Source organism: Diabrotica undecimpunctata, chromosome 7 (genome assembly GCF_040954645.1).
Source record: "Diabrotica undecimpunctata isolate CICGRU chromosome 7, icDiaUnde3, whole genome shotgun sequence".
Taxonomy (NCBI): Eukaryota; Metazoa; Arthropoda; class Insecta; order Coleoptera; family Chrysomelidae; genus Diabrotica; species Diabrotica undecimpunctata.
The window spans coordinates 134,462,675-134,479,854 of record NC_092809.1 but is presented as its reverse complement, the minus strand read 5'-3'; the positions used below and the strand labels follow the sequence as shown (position 1 = coordinate 134,479,854).

Genomic DNA, 17,180 nt, shown 5'->3' with positions numbered 1-17,180 from the left:
TCGTTTTTATTTGGGGTCTGTACCATCTATCTCCTCTCTGGTGTTTTTCATTTAGTAACTTTACAAATTACTTACTCATACCAACTTTGCTCTATTTTACACATAAAATCTTAACACTTTTTAATCCGCACTTGTAATCTGCCGCACGTGAGACATGTACTCTGATAGCTGTTTCTTACTTTACCAATACTGTATATTCCTTTTATCTTCTCGGGTATTTGCAACTCTCCACACAGCTTTGCAGACGATCGAATAAATAAAAATTAAATAAAGAAAACTATAAATAAAAGATTTCTTAATATTGTTCTGAAGCTATTTTCTTGTGGCATTTTAAATTAATTTATATTTAAATGGAAATAAGCCACAATTAAAAGTTAAAATACGTTTATTGACGTTTCAATTTCCACTTCGGAAATCGTTCTCAAAATACAAACATTAGTACTAATGTTTGTATTTTGAGAACGATTTCCGAAGTGGAAATTGAAACGTCAATAAACGTATTTTAACCTTTAATTGTGGCTTATTCCCATTTAAATATAAATTAATATAAATAAAAGACTTAACAAAGACAAAAAAAATAACACGAAAGATAAGAAACACAAAAAAAATTAAAAAACAAAATTTTAAACATATTACACTAGCACAATCTCTCATTGTTGATTTGTAAACAAAAAAATAATCCAGTCATTTGGTTTTGCCAAGGCCAAAAACTATTGTTGTGTTTAACTAAAAAATAAGCAAATAAAAAGTGAAAAAAAGATAATTCAGAAAAAAAACAATAAAAACAAACAAAAAGAAATAAATAAATTGAATACAACTAAAAATAAAACTGTAAAAATATACAAAAAAATTACACCAAAAATAAAAAACTTCAATTTAAAAGAAATGAAGAAAAACATTAATTTAAACATCTTACACTTACATAAACCCTAATTTTTAATTTGTAAACAAAAATAGTATGGTCATTTGCCTTTACCAAGGTTAACCCTTAACCACTGACATGCGGTATGCCATACCGAGCCGAAAATATATTTTGTTGTAAAACGTGTTTTATAAAAGATTCTTAGAACACCATCTGTGTACCTTCAAGTGGGGTTCAATTGTACCTGCTCTCAACTGCTGCAGTTTTAGTACACGTTTAGTCTTTGAGCTACGTTGACATAGTTTTCTTGCGGTATCAAGTACCGCATGTCAGTATTTACGTTTCTATAGTTAAAAGCAGTGTAGTGTATTCTTTTGCTGATAGTATGGCAGCAAGTTCATCCAGTTGTTCTAAATTTAGCCGCAAAACTGTGAAGCTTTCAGATGATTATTTTGAGGCTGTCTTATCTCAATGGGCTGACGAAGTACCTAGTGATTTAGAATATTTTAGTGATAGTGATGTTGACGATGCAAGCGAAGAAGTATGTATTGAAAGTTCACACGACACCGGAAGTGAGCAGTCGGAAGTGAGTTCTGAGAACGAATATCATTTAAATGATAATGGTAAGTCATATTTTTATGGCAAAAATCGTTTTAAGTAGTCTACTACAGCACCCTCGAAAAATGTAAGAACTCCGTTACACAACCTTGTAACAAAAGTACCAGCTGTGCGGTCCAGAGATGTAAGAAACGAAACTTCATCATTTTTTTTAATTTTCTTATTTCTGAGGATATAATACAAGAAATACGTAAAGGGACAAATAATAAATTACGTGAAATTCGTGAAAACTATAAAAGAATGAATAGACCAGAACTAAATGAAATTGATGAAATAGAACTAAAAGTCTTTTTGGGATTGCTTTTATACTCATCAGCTTTCAAATCCAATGACGAAGATATAATTTCTATATTTGCTACAGATGGCACTGGTAAAGATATATTCAGATGTGTTATGTCAAAAGAACCCTGTTTGGAGATCTGGCGAGTATACTACAAGGACAAAGATCCGAATATTCCGATCAAATGTCATGTCTGTTCTACTCTACGGATGTGAAACCTGGAAAGTGACAAACACTCTCACAGACAAACTGCAGGTCTTTGTTAACAAATGTCTACGAAGAATTGTTCGTATATTCTGGCCTAACACCACCAGAAACGACGATTTGCTACACCTGACCGAACAAAAGAGGGTACAAAATGAAATTAAGTCCAGAAAGTGGGGTTGGATCGGTCACACACTCCGAAAAAATAGTTGCAGTATCGCAAAGACTGCCCTAGAGTGGAATCCCCAAGGGAAAAGAAAAAGAGGTTGCCCAGTACAAACTTGGAGAAGATCCATCATGGACGAGATAAGAGGCCAAGGAAAGTCTTGGAATGAGGTGAAGGCCTTAGCGCAAAATAGAACCCGATGGCGCGTTTTCACTGAAGCTCTATGCTCCACTTAGGAGTTCAAATATATATATATATATATATATATATATATATATATATATATATATATATATATATATATATATATATATATATATATATATATATATATATATATATATATATATGTCAAAAGAAAGATTTGCAATATTTCTAAAATGTTTACGTTTTGATAACCTTCTGGATAGAGAAGAAAGAAAAAAGATAGATCCAACAGCAGCCATTAGTATCATATTTAATATACTCATATCAAATTGTCAAAAACTGTATTCCGTAGGCACATGTGTTTGTATTGATGAAATGTTGGTCGGCTTTAGGGGAAGGTGTAGGTTTAAAATGTATATGCCTAATAAGCCTGTGAAATATGGCATTAAAATAATGTGCCTGACTGATGCACGAACAAGTTACTTATACAATGCCTATATATATGAAGGCAAGGACACTGACGGAACTGGGTTATCTGAGGAAGAAAAGAAGATGAATAAACCAACTCAATCTGTTCTTCGGCTTGCTAAACCTATTTATGGAACTAACCGTAATATCACAGCTGATAATTGGTTTAGTTCTATAGAATTAGTAAAGCAGTTAGAAGTAAAGAAGTTAACGTATGTGGGAACCCTCAAGAAAAATAAACGGGAAATCCCTCCGGAATTCCAGCCACACCGATGTAGGCAAGTAAATTCAACTACTTACGGATTTACGAAAAGTTTATCCCGAATTTCCCATGTGCCAAAAAAATCGAGGGCTGTTTTACTTATTTCTTCGATGCACCATTCAATAGGCACGGATCAGATTACTGGAAAACCAGAAATTATAGCCCATTATAATCGTACGAAAGGAGGTGTCGATACTTTAGATGCCAAGTGTGCCAAATATTCTGTAAAACGTCGTTCTCGCCGATGGCCACTTACTATTTTTTACCGCATCATTAATATAGCTGCTGTTAATTCGCATGTTGTGTACCAATCACTACAAGAAGATAATATGGAAAGGCTAAACTACATAAAGGAGTTGGCGAAACAATTAGTTTTACCTCATCTACAAAGAAGACTCGAAAATCCCAGAATTCCGAGAGAATTATTATGTGGTATTGAACGAATACTAGGACAAAAACGCCAAAAAGAAGCAGATTTTGAAGAAAGGCTTGAGAAAAAGAAGACGTGTTACTTATGCCCAAGTGCATTAAAGTGAAAGACTTTTTATGTGTGCTTGTGGAAAACCAGTGTGCTTACAGTGTACAAAGAAAAATTGCGGACCTTGCGCGCAAAATGACTAGTTATTTTATTGTAATTTTTGGTTATTGTCAGAATTTTGTATTTTAGTTTCTCATTAAATTTAAATCATTAGTCTGTTTCTTTTAACATTATTTTACCATTTGCTAGTCACAAGTAATCAATTTTTCTTGTAATTTAGTTTATAAACGATTTTGTAGTAACGTCCACCATTTTTTTAAATATTAATCATGCATTCATAATATTCTTGAAAAAGTAAAGTTTATTTTACTTGTAGCAGTATATTATGCTACAGCAATGTGAAGAATCATTCCGTAGTTGATATAAAAAACAAATACAGTGATATAAGATAAATTCATATTAAAAACAAAGGAGAATAGGCAACGGTATGACATACGGCATGTCAGAGTCTACGTCCTGAAACATCCACGTCAGTAGTTAAGGGTTAAAACTGCACAAAAATTGGTTTTTATTAATTATAGAAAATTAGTCAAGTTAAGCCAATGAGAAATTAAGTCCAGGCTGTTCTTTGATATTTAATTTTTAATTATAAAATATCTTTAACTGAACAGATTAAACAAGCAACTATTTATGTGAAAAAAAAAGCAAAAAAGCTAACAGAAAGTTAACTAATACTGTTCGTTTTCAGACAAATCAACGATTTAAAATGCGGAATGGCGGCTAGTAACGAAGTAGATGGTACTGACACTAATATTGAACAATACCCTTGGCTGGTTGCTTTGTTTTGGACTACGGGATTGATGCAGTACGAATTCAGATGCTCCGCAACGTTAATTTCAGATATATATGTCCTGACTGGTAATATATTTTACACTTTTTTTGCATGCAATTTTTAACTAATGAAAAATATACAAAGTACATCTTTATTAACTCTATGTCTAAGTCATAGCAAAAAAACTGTTTTAATTAAGTCAATGATATAAAATACAATTCCAGTCCATCTTCAGGTTCCCAAGTAAATGTTACTTAACTGCTAAAAAAGAAGAAATATTACAATTTTTATAGATTTTTAGGTATATATTATGCCCATACTAAACCCAGTTTATGACATATATGTGTTACAAGTATACTTACATAACGGCAAAAGGAAAAAGGTTTAAAGAAAGAACTCCTTTTGCATGATTATGAAAGAACAGCATTGATGTAGGAATCAGATTATTGCAAATAGAAGAATAATATCTTAATAAAATACATATATAAAGGGAAACAGTATGTACAAGTGCAGAAATTATATTTTTCTTCTTTGTGTTCCATCTCCTCGTTGGAGGTTGTCGATCTAACTTTATTTCTGTTCTAAACAGCTCAATAATTCTAAGTAAGTCCAAATCAATCACGCAAGTTTAAACCAGGATATTCTTCTCCTGCATAATTCCGTGTACCTTCCATTTCTCCTGTAATATTTTCTGCAGTATTACGTACTTTAATGACGTGTAAAAAGTATTCAAGCATTCTATTTTTTAGGGTGCTCTGGCGAAGTTCTACATGCTTTCCTTTGTAAGTCCATGATATTTTTAACATGCAGCAGTAAAACCATCTGTTAAAGGTCCCAAGTTTATCCACTACAGTTTCCTTAGTTTTCATGCCTCTGATCAAGAAAGCAGAGTTGAAAAACGTAACACCTCGACATTATTCGGATCCTTAGGTTGATGCTGTTTTAATACAGAAATGTTTTGACCTTTATAAATACTGTTCTTGCTGTATCTATTCGAACTCTTATTTTACGTGAAGGATCTTGCGATTCGCTTAACATACTACCAAAATATTTATACCTTTTTACTATCTTTATCTGCTCGTTGGTTCTGACAAGATTACCCAGGGCGTTATCTTTATAAGCACTTGATACAGCCATATCATTGACCATTTTTTGAAAGCTAAAACTGTCATATTTCTGTCCGTAGTCTTCGATTTCTTTACATTTCCAGCGAATCCAGTCCTTCTCAGCACACCTTAAATCACTTAATCGTTTGGTTTATTTTCATAAGTTGAAATATCAACATATTTTATTGCTAACTTAGTTTACCTTGTAGCTAGTCCAATTCGCTTACCTGAAAACCGTCCACTATCGAACAACTTTTTTTTAACAATGAACAATGGACAATAAATAATGTCGTTTCGTTGAAAATGCATATTGTGTGGGAAGTTATGATGTCCAGACCTCGCAATAATTATAATCAAGAAACAGACCCTTTTGTAAAAAGTTAGCTATTAGTTAGAAATAATTATGCTATTCATAATTATTATATTATTCATACTTTCACTCTCCGCTCGCCGCGCCGTTAACACAACACACTAAAAATAACTTTTAAATACACTTTCGTATTTTACACATAAAGATATTTTAAGATATAAGTTTTAGACTAATATAAATTGTAACGGAGTGTAGTAGTGACTCGCTTGTTTTAATAAGTCACAATAACGATTTGTTTTTTTTTACTTGGGTTTGTATGTCTACGGCCTCAGGGTCAATTCGCCAATGTATTCAATTTTGCTAATTTTACAATAATTATAACTATTTCATTTAAAATCCACAAGGAAACTAAATTCCTGTAGCTGGCTGTATACCATGTATCACAAAAAATGTATTTAAAAATTCCTTTATAAAAGGTATAATATTAAAAACCTTATCGGGCTACATCACAAAACGTTTTCGGAATTAATATTCCATTATCAGTGCTTTCCTAAAAGTTTAACCACATTTATTAAATCAAACAAGAAATTTAAAATTTTGACCAAGGTTGTTTGGGAAAGTATGTACTATTTCTTTTCATATTTTTACAATTAATATTTTTCTTTTAGTGTACTATAATGTGATCTAATTCAATTCTGTATTCTAACGACTTTGTTAAAATATATTGCTTCCTGTTATTTCGTAAAATTGTTAAACTGGCTATCTCATTTATTATGTTTTAAGTGCGGAGAATTTGGCTTCTCTTTTGTATTTTGGGTCACAAATATAGTAACAAGTGTACGGTTTCGTATTACCGTGACAATTAACTTAAATTATCGCCACTCAAAATCGCAATACAATAGAGTGATTTATTGGTGTACCCTCTTGGTACCAGGACCACACGTAACGGTTAGAGGGTTCTTTTCTGACCGTCTTAAGTCTCAAAATACTTCATCCCAAGACAGCGAACCAAACGGACCTAGTGTGATCGGTTCTCTTCCTATCCAGCCTCGGAGGGCGTCCCGACGTGGTACCAACGAGATTCCACTGACTAAGAACACGACTTCAATATTTCAAAGGGTAAGTCTATGTTTTTTTTACAGACAACAATAATGAGTATAGCTAGTTAATTTCGTAATTTATTTACAGTTGTATTTGCTATTTTCCGCTAATTTATTTACAAACAAAATATTGCATTTTTTCTTCATTATTAGTTATCTAATATCATTTAACCAGCGACCTCTTAAGTTTTATACAAAACATTTGGCCACTTCGACCGGATGATAAATGATTATAACTTGGATCCAATTAATTTCATTGTGTTTTAATTAATTTATTTTAATTAATTGTTTTTTTTTGTTTCTTTTCAATTTAAGCTTGATTCGGTCCTTCACGCATTATTTTTAAACTTAATTTACATAATTAAATTGGATCATATTTATATAGCAATTTTTAAATTTATTTCTATTTTCATAATTCATAATTTCTGTAGGTAAAATACCCAGTAGTGCAGTGTAATGTACAATTTTATTTTTATAACATTTCATGTTTGTTGGATAGGCCAAAATTGACGAAATGCCCCCGAAGATGTTCTAGGAAGCCAAAGTACTTGGGCAAGATTTAATTAATAAACTGTGCTCGATATCTGCCTTTTATTTGTTCAAAAAACTTTTGTGTTAGTTATCATGCTTTTTAGCTGTTTTATCTTCTCTTCTACCCTATCGAATGTTCTAAAAACTTCTTCAAATTTCTCATTATTCTGACTAAATACTTCGTCGAATCTTCTAGAAACATTTTCGAGTTTCTCGTCGTTTTGTCTACCTACTTCTTTAATAATTTGAGACGTTTCATCAATCTTTTGGAAACATTCCCAAATATATCATCATTTTTTCTAGAAGTTTCTTCGATCTTCATTAAAACTGCTTCTTCTGCTGATTGAAAATGGAATGTTTCCATAATATGTTCCTAATAATGTTTCTGTACTTCCCAATATACAATATAAAACAATGTTACAATATGATAGTTCAATATAATACAATTACAAGTCAATTATAAGTTAAATATTTTGTACAAACAAATAGTTGTTATTAAAATAAACAAAGAAGAAATTCCCTGATGAACCAGAGGTTGTGCTCAGGGATTATACTCATGTACGCTATTCAATATTTGTTCTAGAGTACCATTAGGTTGATAATATAAAATATTGTTACAAAATATACAGTATAGTATTAGTTACATGGTGAATTCAATTAAAGAAGATCGCATCGAAAATTACAGATTCAGTGTTCTTAAGAAATTTTGTAAAAATGGATTTAATCATGTTGAATGAGTTGATTTTTCTTATGTATGGTAAATAGTTTAATATTCTAGGAATGAAGTAAGAGAAATTGTGTTTTCCAATTGATTTATAAGCACTAGTAATTTGAACATAGTCATGAACTTTTCTTCTAGTGCTGTAAGTATGATCTATTGATTTTATAGCATGTTTATTTTTGTATGTAAGCAAAATTATATTTAACAAATATAACTGTCTAATACTAAAAATACCCGCTTGCCGATAAAGAAGTTCTGATGAATATAAGTGAGATTTTTTTAGCATTATTTTGAAAAACCTCCTTTGTAATATTTCGAGTTTATTTAAATGAGAAGCATATATTCCACCCCATGCTAAAATGGCATATCTAAGACGTGATTCTATTAAAGAATAGTATACTACCTTTAAGTAAGACAAATTAAGAATATTGCTGAGATATCTAAATCTGTATAGTAACATTTTTAAAGTTTCACATACCATATCAATATGCACATCCCAATTCAAGTGACAATAAATAGAAACGCCTAAATATTTTATGTATTTTTCCTATTTATTTTAATGTACGCGTTATTATAGCTTAGATTTAATTCCAAGAAGTCGGGTAAATTGTTTTTGTGTATTGAAGATGGCATGAAATAAGTTTTATGAGTATTAACTGTCAGTAATTTCTATTTAGCCATTCTAGAACCTTTATAGTTTCTGTTTCTGCTAAAGTTTTAAGTTTTTTCCAAAAATCACTAGTCTAAAACATGACAGTATCGTCAGCAAAACAAATAATCTTTCCATTTATTTTCATTGCTGTTAGATCATTTACATATATTGAAAACAGTAAAGGAACTAAAACAGTACATTGAGGGACACCATACTCAATGATTTTTTCAGCACTTACTTTGATATTAATTTTGACAATTTTCGATCTATTTTTAAATAACTTTGAAATAGTAAGTACGGTATGCCACTTATTCTAAGATCATCCAAAGCACTTAACAACTGCTGCTGACTGTCAGTGTCAAATGCCTTGCTGGATCCAAAAATATCGCTAAAGTAGGAGAGCCAATATCCAGCATCTTATATAAATAATCATTAACGGACGTTATAGCATCTGAAGTGCAACATCGCTTCTTAAAGCCAAATTGGTTTCTAGACAGCAGGTTAAACTTTGTAAGATATTGATTTACTCGTTCTGCTAAGGCCTTTTCAAAAATTTTTGGCAAGGCTGGTAATAAGTGATATAGGACGATAATTTGGCATCAATTTTGTATCACCTTTTTTAAATATAGGTATAATTACAGCTTTTTTAAAAAAGTCAGGACATATACCATGTTCAAATATTTTATTTATTAAATCAGTTATCGGAACAACAACATAATTTCAAATTATTTTATAACATATCGGCGGAAAAGTTGTCTATGCCAGGAGATTTTTTTGGTTTTAGGCAATGAATAATACTCTGAACTTCTGATTTTGTTACGGGTTTTAGAAAAAAACGTACTATGACATTTATTTTTTGAAAGATCAAGAGAAGATGATATTTTAATATTTTTAGCTAGCGTACACCCTACATTAGAAAAATAATCATTTAAAATATTGCTTATATTCTGACTATCAGTGATTAACTCATTATTTTGAATTAAAATGGAATTAATTTCACTTTTTGTACTAATATTATCCAATTTTTTAATAGTATTCCACAGACCTTTAGAACTATTTTTATATCTTGTAATTTCCGTGTGAAAATGTGTAAAAAATTATGTGCACTCAATATACCTACTTAGATACTCAGAAGACACTGGTGCCATATTTTTTATATTAATATTAGTATCACCCAATAAAACATGATATTTACAAACAGAATTTCTCTCTAAATATTTATCTAGACCAATACAAAAATTCTCTTCATCTCTCGATGGTGGTCTGTAAATTAATGTTAATATTGTATTTTGATTAAATTTACCTAATATAGTTATCTCTAATACCTTATATACAATAATGTTTACAACCTTCCACATAAATCTTAAATTCTTTTTTATGTATACAACGACACCGTCATTTTGATTTATATCTCCTTCATTATAAAAAATGTTATAATTATCTATTTGAAATAAATATATATATGACATATACAATCAAAATGAAGTGTTATCTATTGTATATTTAATCGTAACTGATCTAGATTTTTATTAAGGCTTCTAATATTTTGGTGTAAAATGGTAAAATTTTCATTATTTTTACCTTTATAAAAATCCGCAGTTAACTTATTAAAATCTTCAATATGTTTAGATTTATGAATAATTACGGGAATGTAGTCTACATCACGAATGTATGGATCCATACTATAACAACAACTAAAAATATTTGATAGTGAAATACCTAAGAAAAAATAATTGTCTTACAAATTTCTACCACTTACTGCTTTGCTGCCGAGTAGTAACTCTTTCTTTGGTACCTAAAGTAGAGTTGTGTCTTGATTTTGGCTTTTTTCCTTCTTCGTGTCTATGTTCGTTTTTATTCTTCTCCACTTCTCTTAGTACTTCTTTAAGGTCTATAATATTTTTCTTTCCGAAATCTTTTTTTCTGATTTAATTTTATCAGTATCTGATTCCTTTGTCAGTTTTTCAGTCAGTGTAGTTATGAGGTTAAGGTTTTGTTGTTGGGTAGCCTCTTCTTTCTGTGATGAATTCTTGGGCGTAGCTAAGGTAAATTGTGCTTGCTAGTAACACTCTCGCCGCCAATGATATTTTAAATTTTTTCGTCGTGCGCCAAATCTATATTATTTTGTTAACGTGAAACGCTGTAAGTGTACATTAATGTTACACTCTAATGTTACACAAAAGAGCAATTATCAAAATCTGGTTACTCGTCAACTTTTAAATAAAACAGATCCGTACTCAGCCGAATTGATGAAACTGAAAAATCGAAAACGACCAAAATGAATAGTAATACCGGCAATGTTAATATTGAAGCTGAGAACTCACCAAACACTAATAAATACTCCACAGCATTGATTCACTCACCAATAACTTTTCCTAGCAAAGAGCAAGCAATTATCTTTTCTGCAATATATGGCCTGAAATTACAAGATTATTTATTAGAACTCGGACCACTTGTAGATCAAAAAAACATAATTTTTTCATCCAGAATTTCAAACAACTGTGTTTGTGTATACTTATCAAGTAAATCAGCCGTAGACAAATTTTTAAAAGAACATCATTCTATTAAAATTAATAACACAGTAACACCAGTAACACCAGTAAGAAAGCTAGTTACCCCGTCACAAAGACTTGTTCTATCCAACGTAAGTCCCACAATTGCATATAATTTATTTTAATCATCATCATTTTGGCTTTATAACCCTGTGTGGGTCCTAGTCTCCTCAAGAATTTCTCTTTAGTCGTCGCTATCCATCGCCTTCCTCCGCCAAGCACGTATTTCCATATTTCTCATATCTTGATCTATGTAATTTGTTTTAAACCGAGTTAAAAACTATTGGATTACAGCTAAAGTCACCCATTACATTCTTACGAATTGGAGCAACCGATCCAGCGTATAGTCACATACTTAGTTTTCGAAGGCAGGTGTACATATCTCCTCCAGAAAATAGTTTCCAAATTCCCCATACATTAGAAATTAATCATGATAACTTAAAATATCGCATATTATTACAACAGATCCATGATACTATAAGTACAAGCAACCAGGTCATTTTGCATCTCAATATGCCGGCCCCCAACTCCAAGCTTTAACTTCTTCATATACTAGATCACAACAACAAAGTTCCTCTCTAAACCATTCCTCAGACAGCAATAATTTAAGTTAGTCTATATCAAATACTACTAACCCTGAAATGATATGCAAACAAACACCAATTATTCCTACATTTAATGAGCCCAATCCCGACATACCCACTTCTTTTGAAGTTCAACAACTCTGATAACTAAACCTACGACCTCGAAACGAAATTGATGTGAAATTGCAACACCTAGCCCAGAAGATACACCAGATATTACTAATTCCTCAGAAACAAAATCTTACTTTCCAACACCTATTCCAAAAGTTCCAAAAAAAAGTTGAAGTCGAAAGACAAACTCTCTAGAATTTTGAGAATTGTCCCAAAAGATAATCAATATTATTGACAATCACAATCCCAAGTTCCCACTCGATAGTCAACAATTCACTGATCTGTTAGAGAACACTCACGGTAGTAGTGATGCATTAAGCATTGCTAAAGACTATACCCTACATATTTCATATCTTATAGAAATGATAAATAAAATACATTATCAGGCTGAAGATCGAAATATGAAAATTTTTTTTTTATTTTTTTTTTGGTGGCATAGACTTTAGTCATTCAGCCCGTCTCAAAAGGTTATAATATATTCCTTAAGAAGGTAAATATGAAAATTAAATGTACTAGATTAAGTAAAAAATTAACTAAACAACTACTCGAACATGTTGGTTCATCTGACTTAGACAGTGATATATCTCAAAACTAATTATTTAAATAAAAATACAATTCATGTATAATAATATTTTACAGTGGAATTTAAACAGTTTTCACACTCACCTACCCTTATTTGAGTTACTTATTAGGAAATATTCACCTTATATTATATGTCTTCAAGAAACTAATTTTAAAGACAACAATGCGTATAACTTGAAGTCATATACTGTTTACTATCAAAATAGAGAGACAGATCATGCTAGAGGCGGTGTTGCGATATATGCTAAAACTAATTTACAAGTAAAAAGAATCACAGTTAATACAAACTTAGAAGCAATAGCAGTAACAGTAACAATAGGTACTAATCAAAAAATGAACATATGTAACATTTATATTAAAGTTATTAGCAAACGTAATCAATAGCCTGAATTTAACAATAATGAACGACGGAGCTAAAACTCGTTTCGACACAGTTACTGGAAAGTTTTCAGCTATTGACTTGTCTATTTCTGACTTATCGATGAAACTAAATCACACATGGCAAACCGTAGACGATTTATATGGAAGTGATCATTATCCAATAATAGTAACAAAAATTTCCAACCCCACAACAGAAACCAATCCTTTGCAAAAGTGGAAAATTAAGCAAGCCAACTGAAACATTTTTAAAATAAAAATAACTGAAGAAATATCGAATATCCCTATAATTGAATAAGACATAACCTTAACTTTAAAATTGTTTAATAACTTAATCACTGAAGCCGCCACAATTGCAATGGGAAAAACAAAGTATATAACAAAAAACAAAGTAAAAAAGCTTTAAATACTTTTAAAAGACATAAAACCAATTAGAACTTGAAAAAGCTAAAGAAAAAAAGGGCATATGCAAAATTAATTACTACCAGATCTAAAAAGGAGTCTTGGAAAAAACACGTTAAAAGTATTAACAGGAATACAAACATGTCATCAGCATGGAAAAATGTTAAGAAAATATCTGGCGTCAATACACAAAATGGAATAAAATACCTAGAACGAAATGGAAACCTAATTAATGAAAACAAAAAAATTGTAGAAGAATAAGCTGAAACATACAGACAAGAATCTACAAAAAAATGAAAATTACAGCAATACTTTTTTACGATATCGGGAAGAAGAAGAGGCAAATCCAATAGAAATTATAGCCAATAACGATAATATAAATACTCCAATTAATTAAACAGAACTATTAGAAATAATCCAAATTTTAAAAGACACATCACCAGGTCCAGATGATATACCCGCAATATTCTTAAAACAGTTACCCAGACTTAGCTTTAGACTTCCTATTGAATCTTTTTAATACAATCTGGTGTAAACAAAAATTTCCTGACTTATGGAGACAAGCTATTGTCATCCCTATACTAAAACCTAACAAACCGGCTACAGCAGCAGAATCATATAGGCCAATATCACTTACATGTTCTACTTGGAAACCTCCTAGAGAAAATAATAAATAATAAACTTATGTGGAATTTGGAACATGACAATTTACTTATACCGGAACAAGCTGGATTTCGTCCTTTGAGATCTACTATAGACAATGTTTTACATCTAGAAAGTCAAATTAATGAAGCCTTCTGTAACAAACAGAAATGCATAGCTGTTTACTTTGACATCCACAAAGCATTTGACTTAGCATGGTGCCACAGAATATTAACAAAGCTGTAGACTTGGGGAATTCGAGGAAACATGTTGGCATTTTTGAATAACCTTCTAAATTATCGCAAATTTTCAGTACGTAGTAATGGAAAACTTTCTAGTATTAAGTCTCAAGACAATGGAACACCACAAGGATCTGTAATTAGCCCTACACTTTTTTTAATAGCAATGGCTATTAAAAATTTTTAATTTAAATACACCTGCATAGGCTAGATTATATGCTGATGATATGATAATGTTTATCAAAGGAAAAAATATTAACTTGATGGTCAAACTTTTACAAGAAGAATTAAATAAAATCGGAAGTTAGTCTAATAGGAGTGGATTCTATTTTTCAGCTGACACGACGCAATATATTATTTTTCCAAAAAGCTTATTTACACTAACATATCTGCCTTTAAATTCGGCACAAAGTTTTTGAAACGAAGTACAGGGATAAAATATTTGGAAACCACGTATTAAAAAATTGGCGATATGTCAAAATGGTATCTTCTTCTTCCTATGCCGTCCCCATTAACGGAGGTTGGCGACCACATTTTAAAAGCTTCTCTGTCTTTTGCAACGTGGAATAATTCGTCTACACTACAGTCATGTTTGTCCACAAACACTAACATTTTAAATGGTATAAATCTTCTTAAATGTTTAGCCAACAAACAATGGGGTGCTGACGGAGATACATTATTACTGTTGTATAAAAGCCTAATCTGATCAAAATTTTACTACGGATGCATTGCATATTCTTCGACGTCAAAGTCAAATTTAAAAATCTTTACGCATAATCTCCGGAGCTTATAGAACAACTCCTGTTGCAAGCCTCGAATGGGAACTTGGAGAGCCATCATTACATGAACGACGGAAATTACTACGTCTATATTACGCTTCAAAACAATCATCACTACAACCTGACAACCCTTTTCTTACTTAGTCATCATTATCAAATATCAATATAAGAACACATTTACCATTTCAATTAAGGATCAAAAACATTTTAAACTCTATTGAAATTTTTAACTTTCCCTCAACACATTCAGCAAACGTAAACACGCCACCTCTCTGGTTAATACCTTTGCCTACTTTAAATTTAGAACTATCATCATATCATAAATCTGAAACTGATCCAGAAATATTTATAAGCAATTATAATAGAATACTTTCTTCTTTCCCAAATATATCCAAGTTTACACAGATGCATCTAAAACAACTTCTGGTGTAGGATCATCATTTGTTATAAGAGACATAATAAAAAGTTTCAAATTGCCCACAGAATCCACTGTGATAACTGGAGAAATGTATGCAATAAACAGAGCTGTAAATCACATACAACAGTCAAACCAGATAAATTCCTTATTATAACTGACTCAATCAATTCCCTCCATATACTGTCAAAAATGTACACCTACAACCCGATTGCTAAATTAATTAAAAACAAGATGCAGCAGCTGGAAAACAAAACATTAGTCTTCGTGTGGGTACCATCACATATAGGCATTAAAGGAAACGAACTAGCTCTAAAAAAATGATCGAGAAATAGCAAATTTCCCAAATATCAGACCGATAATAAAACCATTGGCAGAAGATCTCAATCTGTACTTTAAACAAAAGCTGATATGTAATTGGACTAAATGTTGGGAAGAAAAATCCTCAAAGTAAAAAAAAATTAAACCAAATTTTGGACGATGGAGTAACAACGTCCCTAGCCGTTTCCTTCAGGTTGTATTAACCAGACTCAGATTAGGATACAGCAAACTCACACACGAATATCTCATGAAGAAGGAACCCTAATCAAAATGTACGAGTTGTGACGTGCCGTTAACAGTGAAACACGTATTAACGGAGTGCCCCAAATATAGCGCTGATGGACTAACTAATAAAATTCCATCAGTTATAAGAGATATTTTTAGTGAGTGTACCAGTGAAAATATTGTGAAATTTTTAAGAGACTGTAACATATTGAACCACATATAAGTATGTTATTTATTTGTTATTTGTAATCATTATTGTTTACATTAACTCCATCTACTAATAGAGGCGGCTGCCTTTAAATAAAAAAAAATTATATCTCCGTTTTCAGGTTTTTCTATTCCATATATCAGTTCTGAAGCTATTTTCTTGTGGCATTTTAAATTAATTACTATTTAAATGAGATACTATCTAAATGAGAAGAACGAGATCCTACAGCATATACACGGAATAATACGAGGAAAATAACAATACCATACATAAAAGGATTATCGGAAAAGCTTAAAAGGATAGGAAATAAATTCAACATTTCAACAACATTTAAAACAACAAACACGTTGAGATCTATTTTGTCCAAAACCAAACCTAACAATGAACAAGAAAGGACAAGGAATTGCATTTATAAAATACGTTGTGAATGCGATTAGTTTTATTTAGGTGAAGCATCAAGGCCATTAAATGTTAGAATAAGTTAACATCAATCCTATATTAAAAATAGAGAATTTGATAGATCTCAAATATGTAAACACGCATGGGATAATGAACATAGGATTCAATGGAATGATTCAAATATAGTCATAAAAGAAACGGATGGTAAAAAGAGGAAAATCAAAGAAGTGGCTCTAATTATGCTTGTCAGTATTGGTAAGTCAGTAACATATAGAGAATACATCATTTATGTTTTTTAAATAACAAACATATAAAATCGGAATTTGGTGTTTATTGAAGGTAAACTAAATGCAGTATTATGAGGTTTTTTTCCTGGTTTTTCCCTCATAATTTACTATGGAATCACTAACAGGAGAATTTTACTGTCGTCATGGCATGTATTTGTCTTTTTAAAGACGAATTACATGTTATGATCTTTTCTGACGGATATTCTCAACTAAAAGTTGATTTCATGTAATCGAATGAACTATCTTATAAGTAAAGTCGTACCAGGAACGCAACTCAACAATATTGGCAATATCATTTTAAAGTCGTCTACTTTAAAAT

General features: G+C 31.1%; 1 protein-coding gene across 2 annotated transcripts in view; it reads left to right on the top strand.

The window, feature by feature from the left end:
- Positions 1–17,180, top strand: part of LOC140445869 (uncharacterized) — a 117,606-nt gene that overhangs the window by 66,101 nt on the left and 34,325 nt on the right. For both annotated transcript variants that reach the window (XM_072538269.1, XM_072538270.1), the window contains exon 5: positions 4,234–4,403. In XM_072538269.1, coding sequence (XP_072394370.1) covers positions 4,234–4,403 — 170 coding nt within the window. The remainder of the gene's footprint in view (positions 1–4,233; positions 4,404–17,180) is intronic.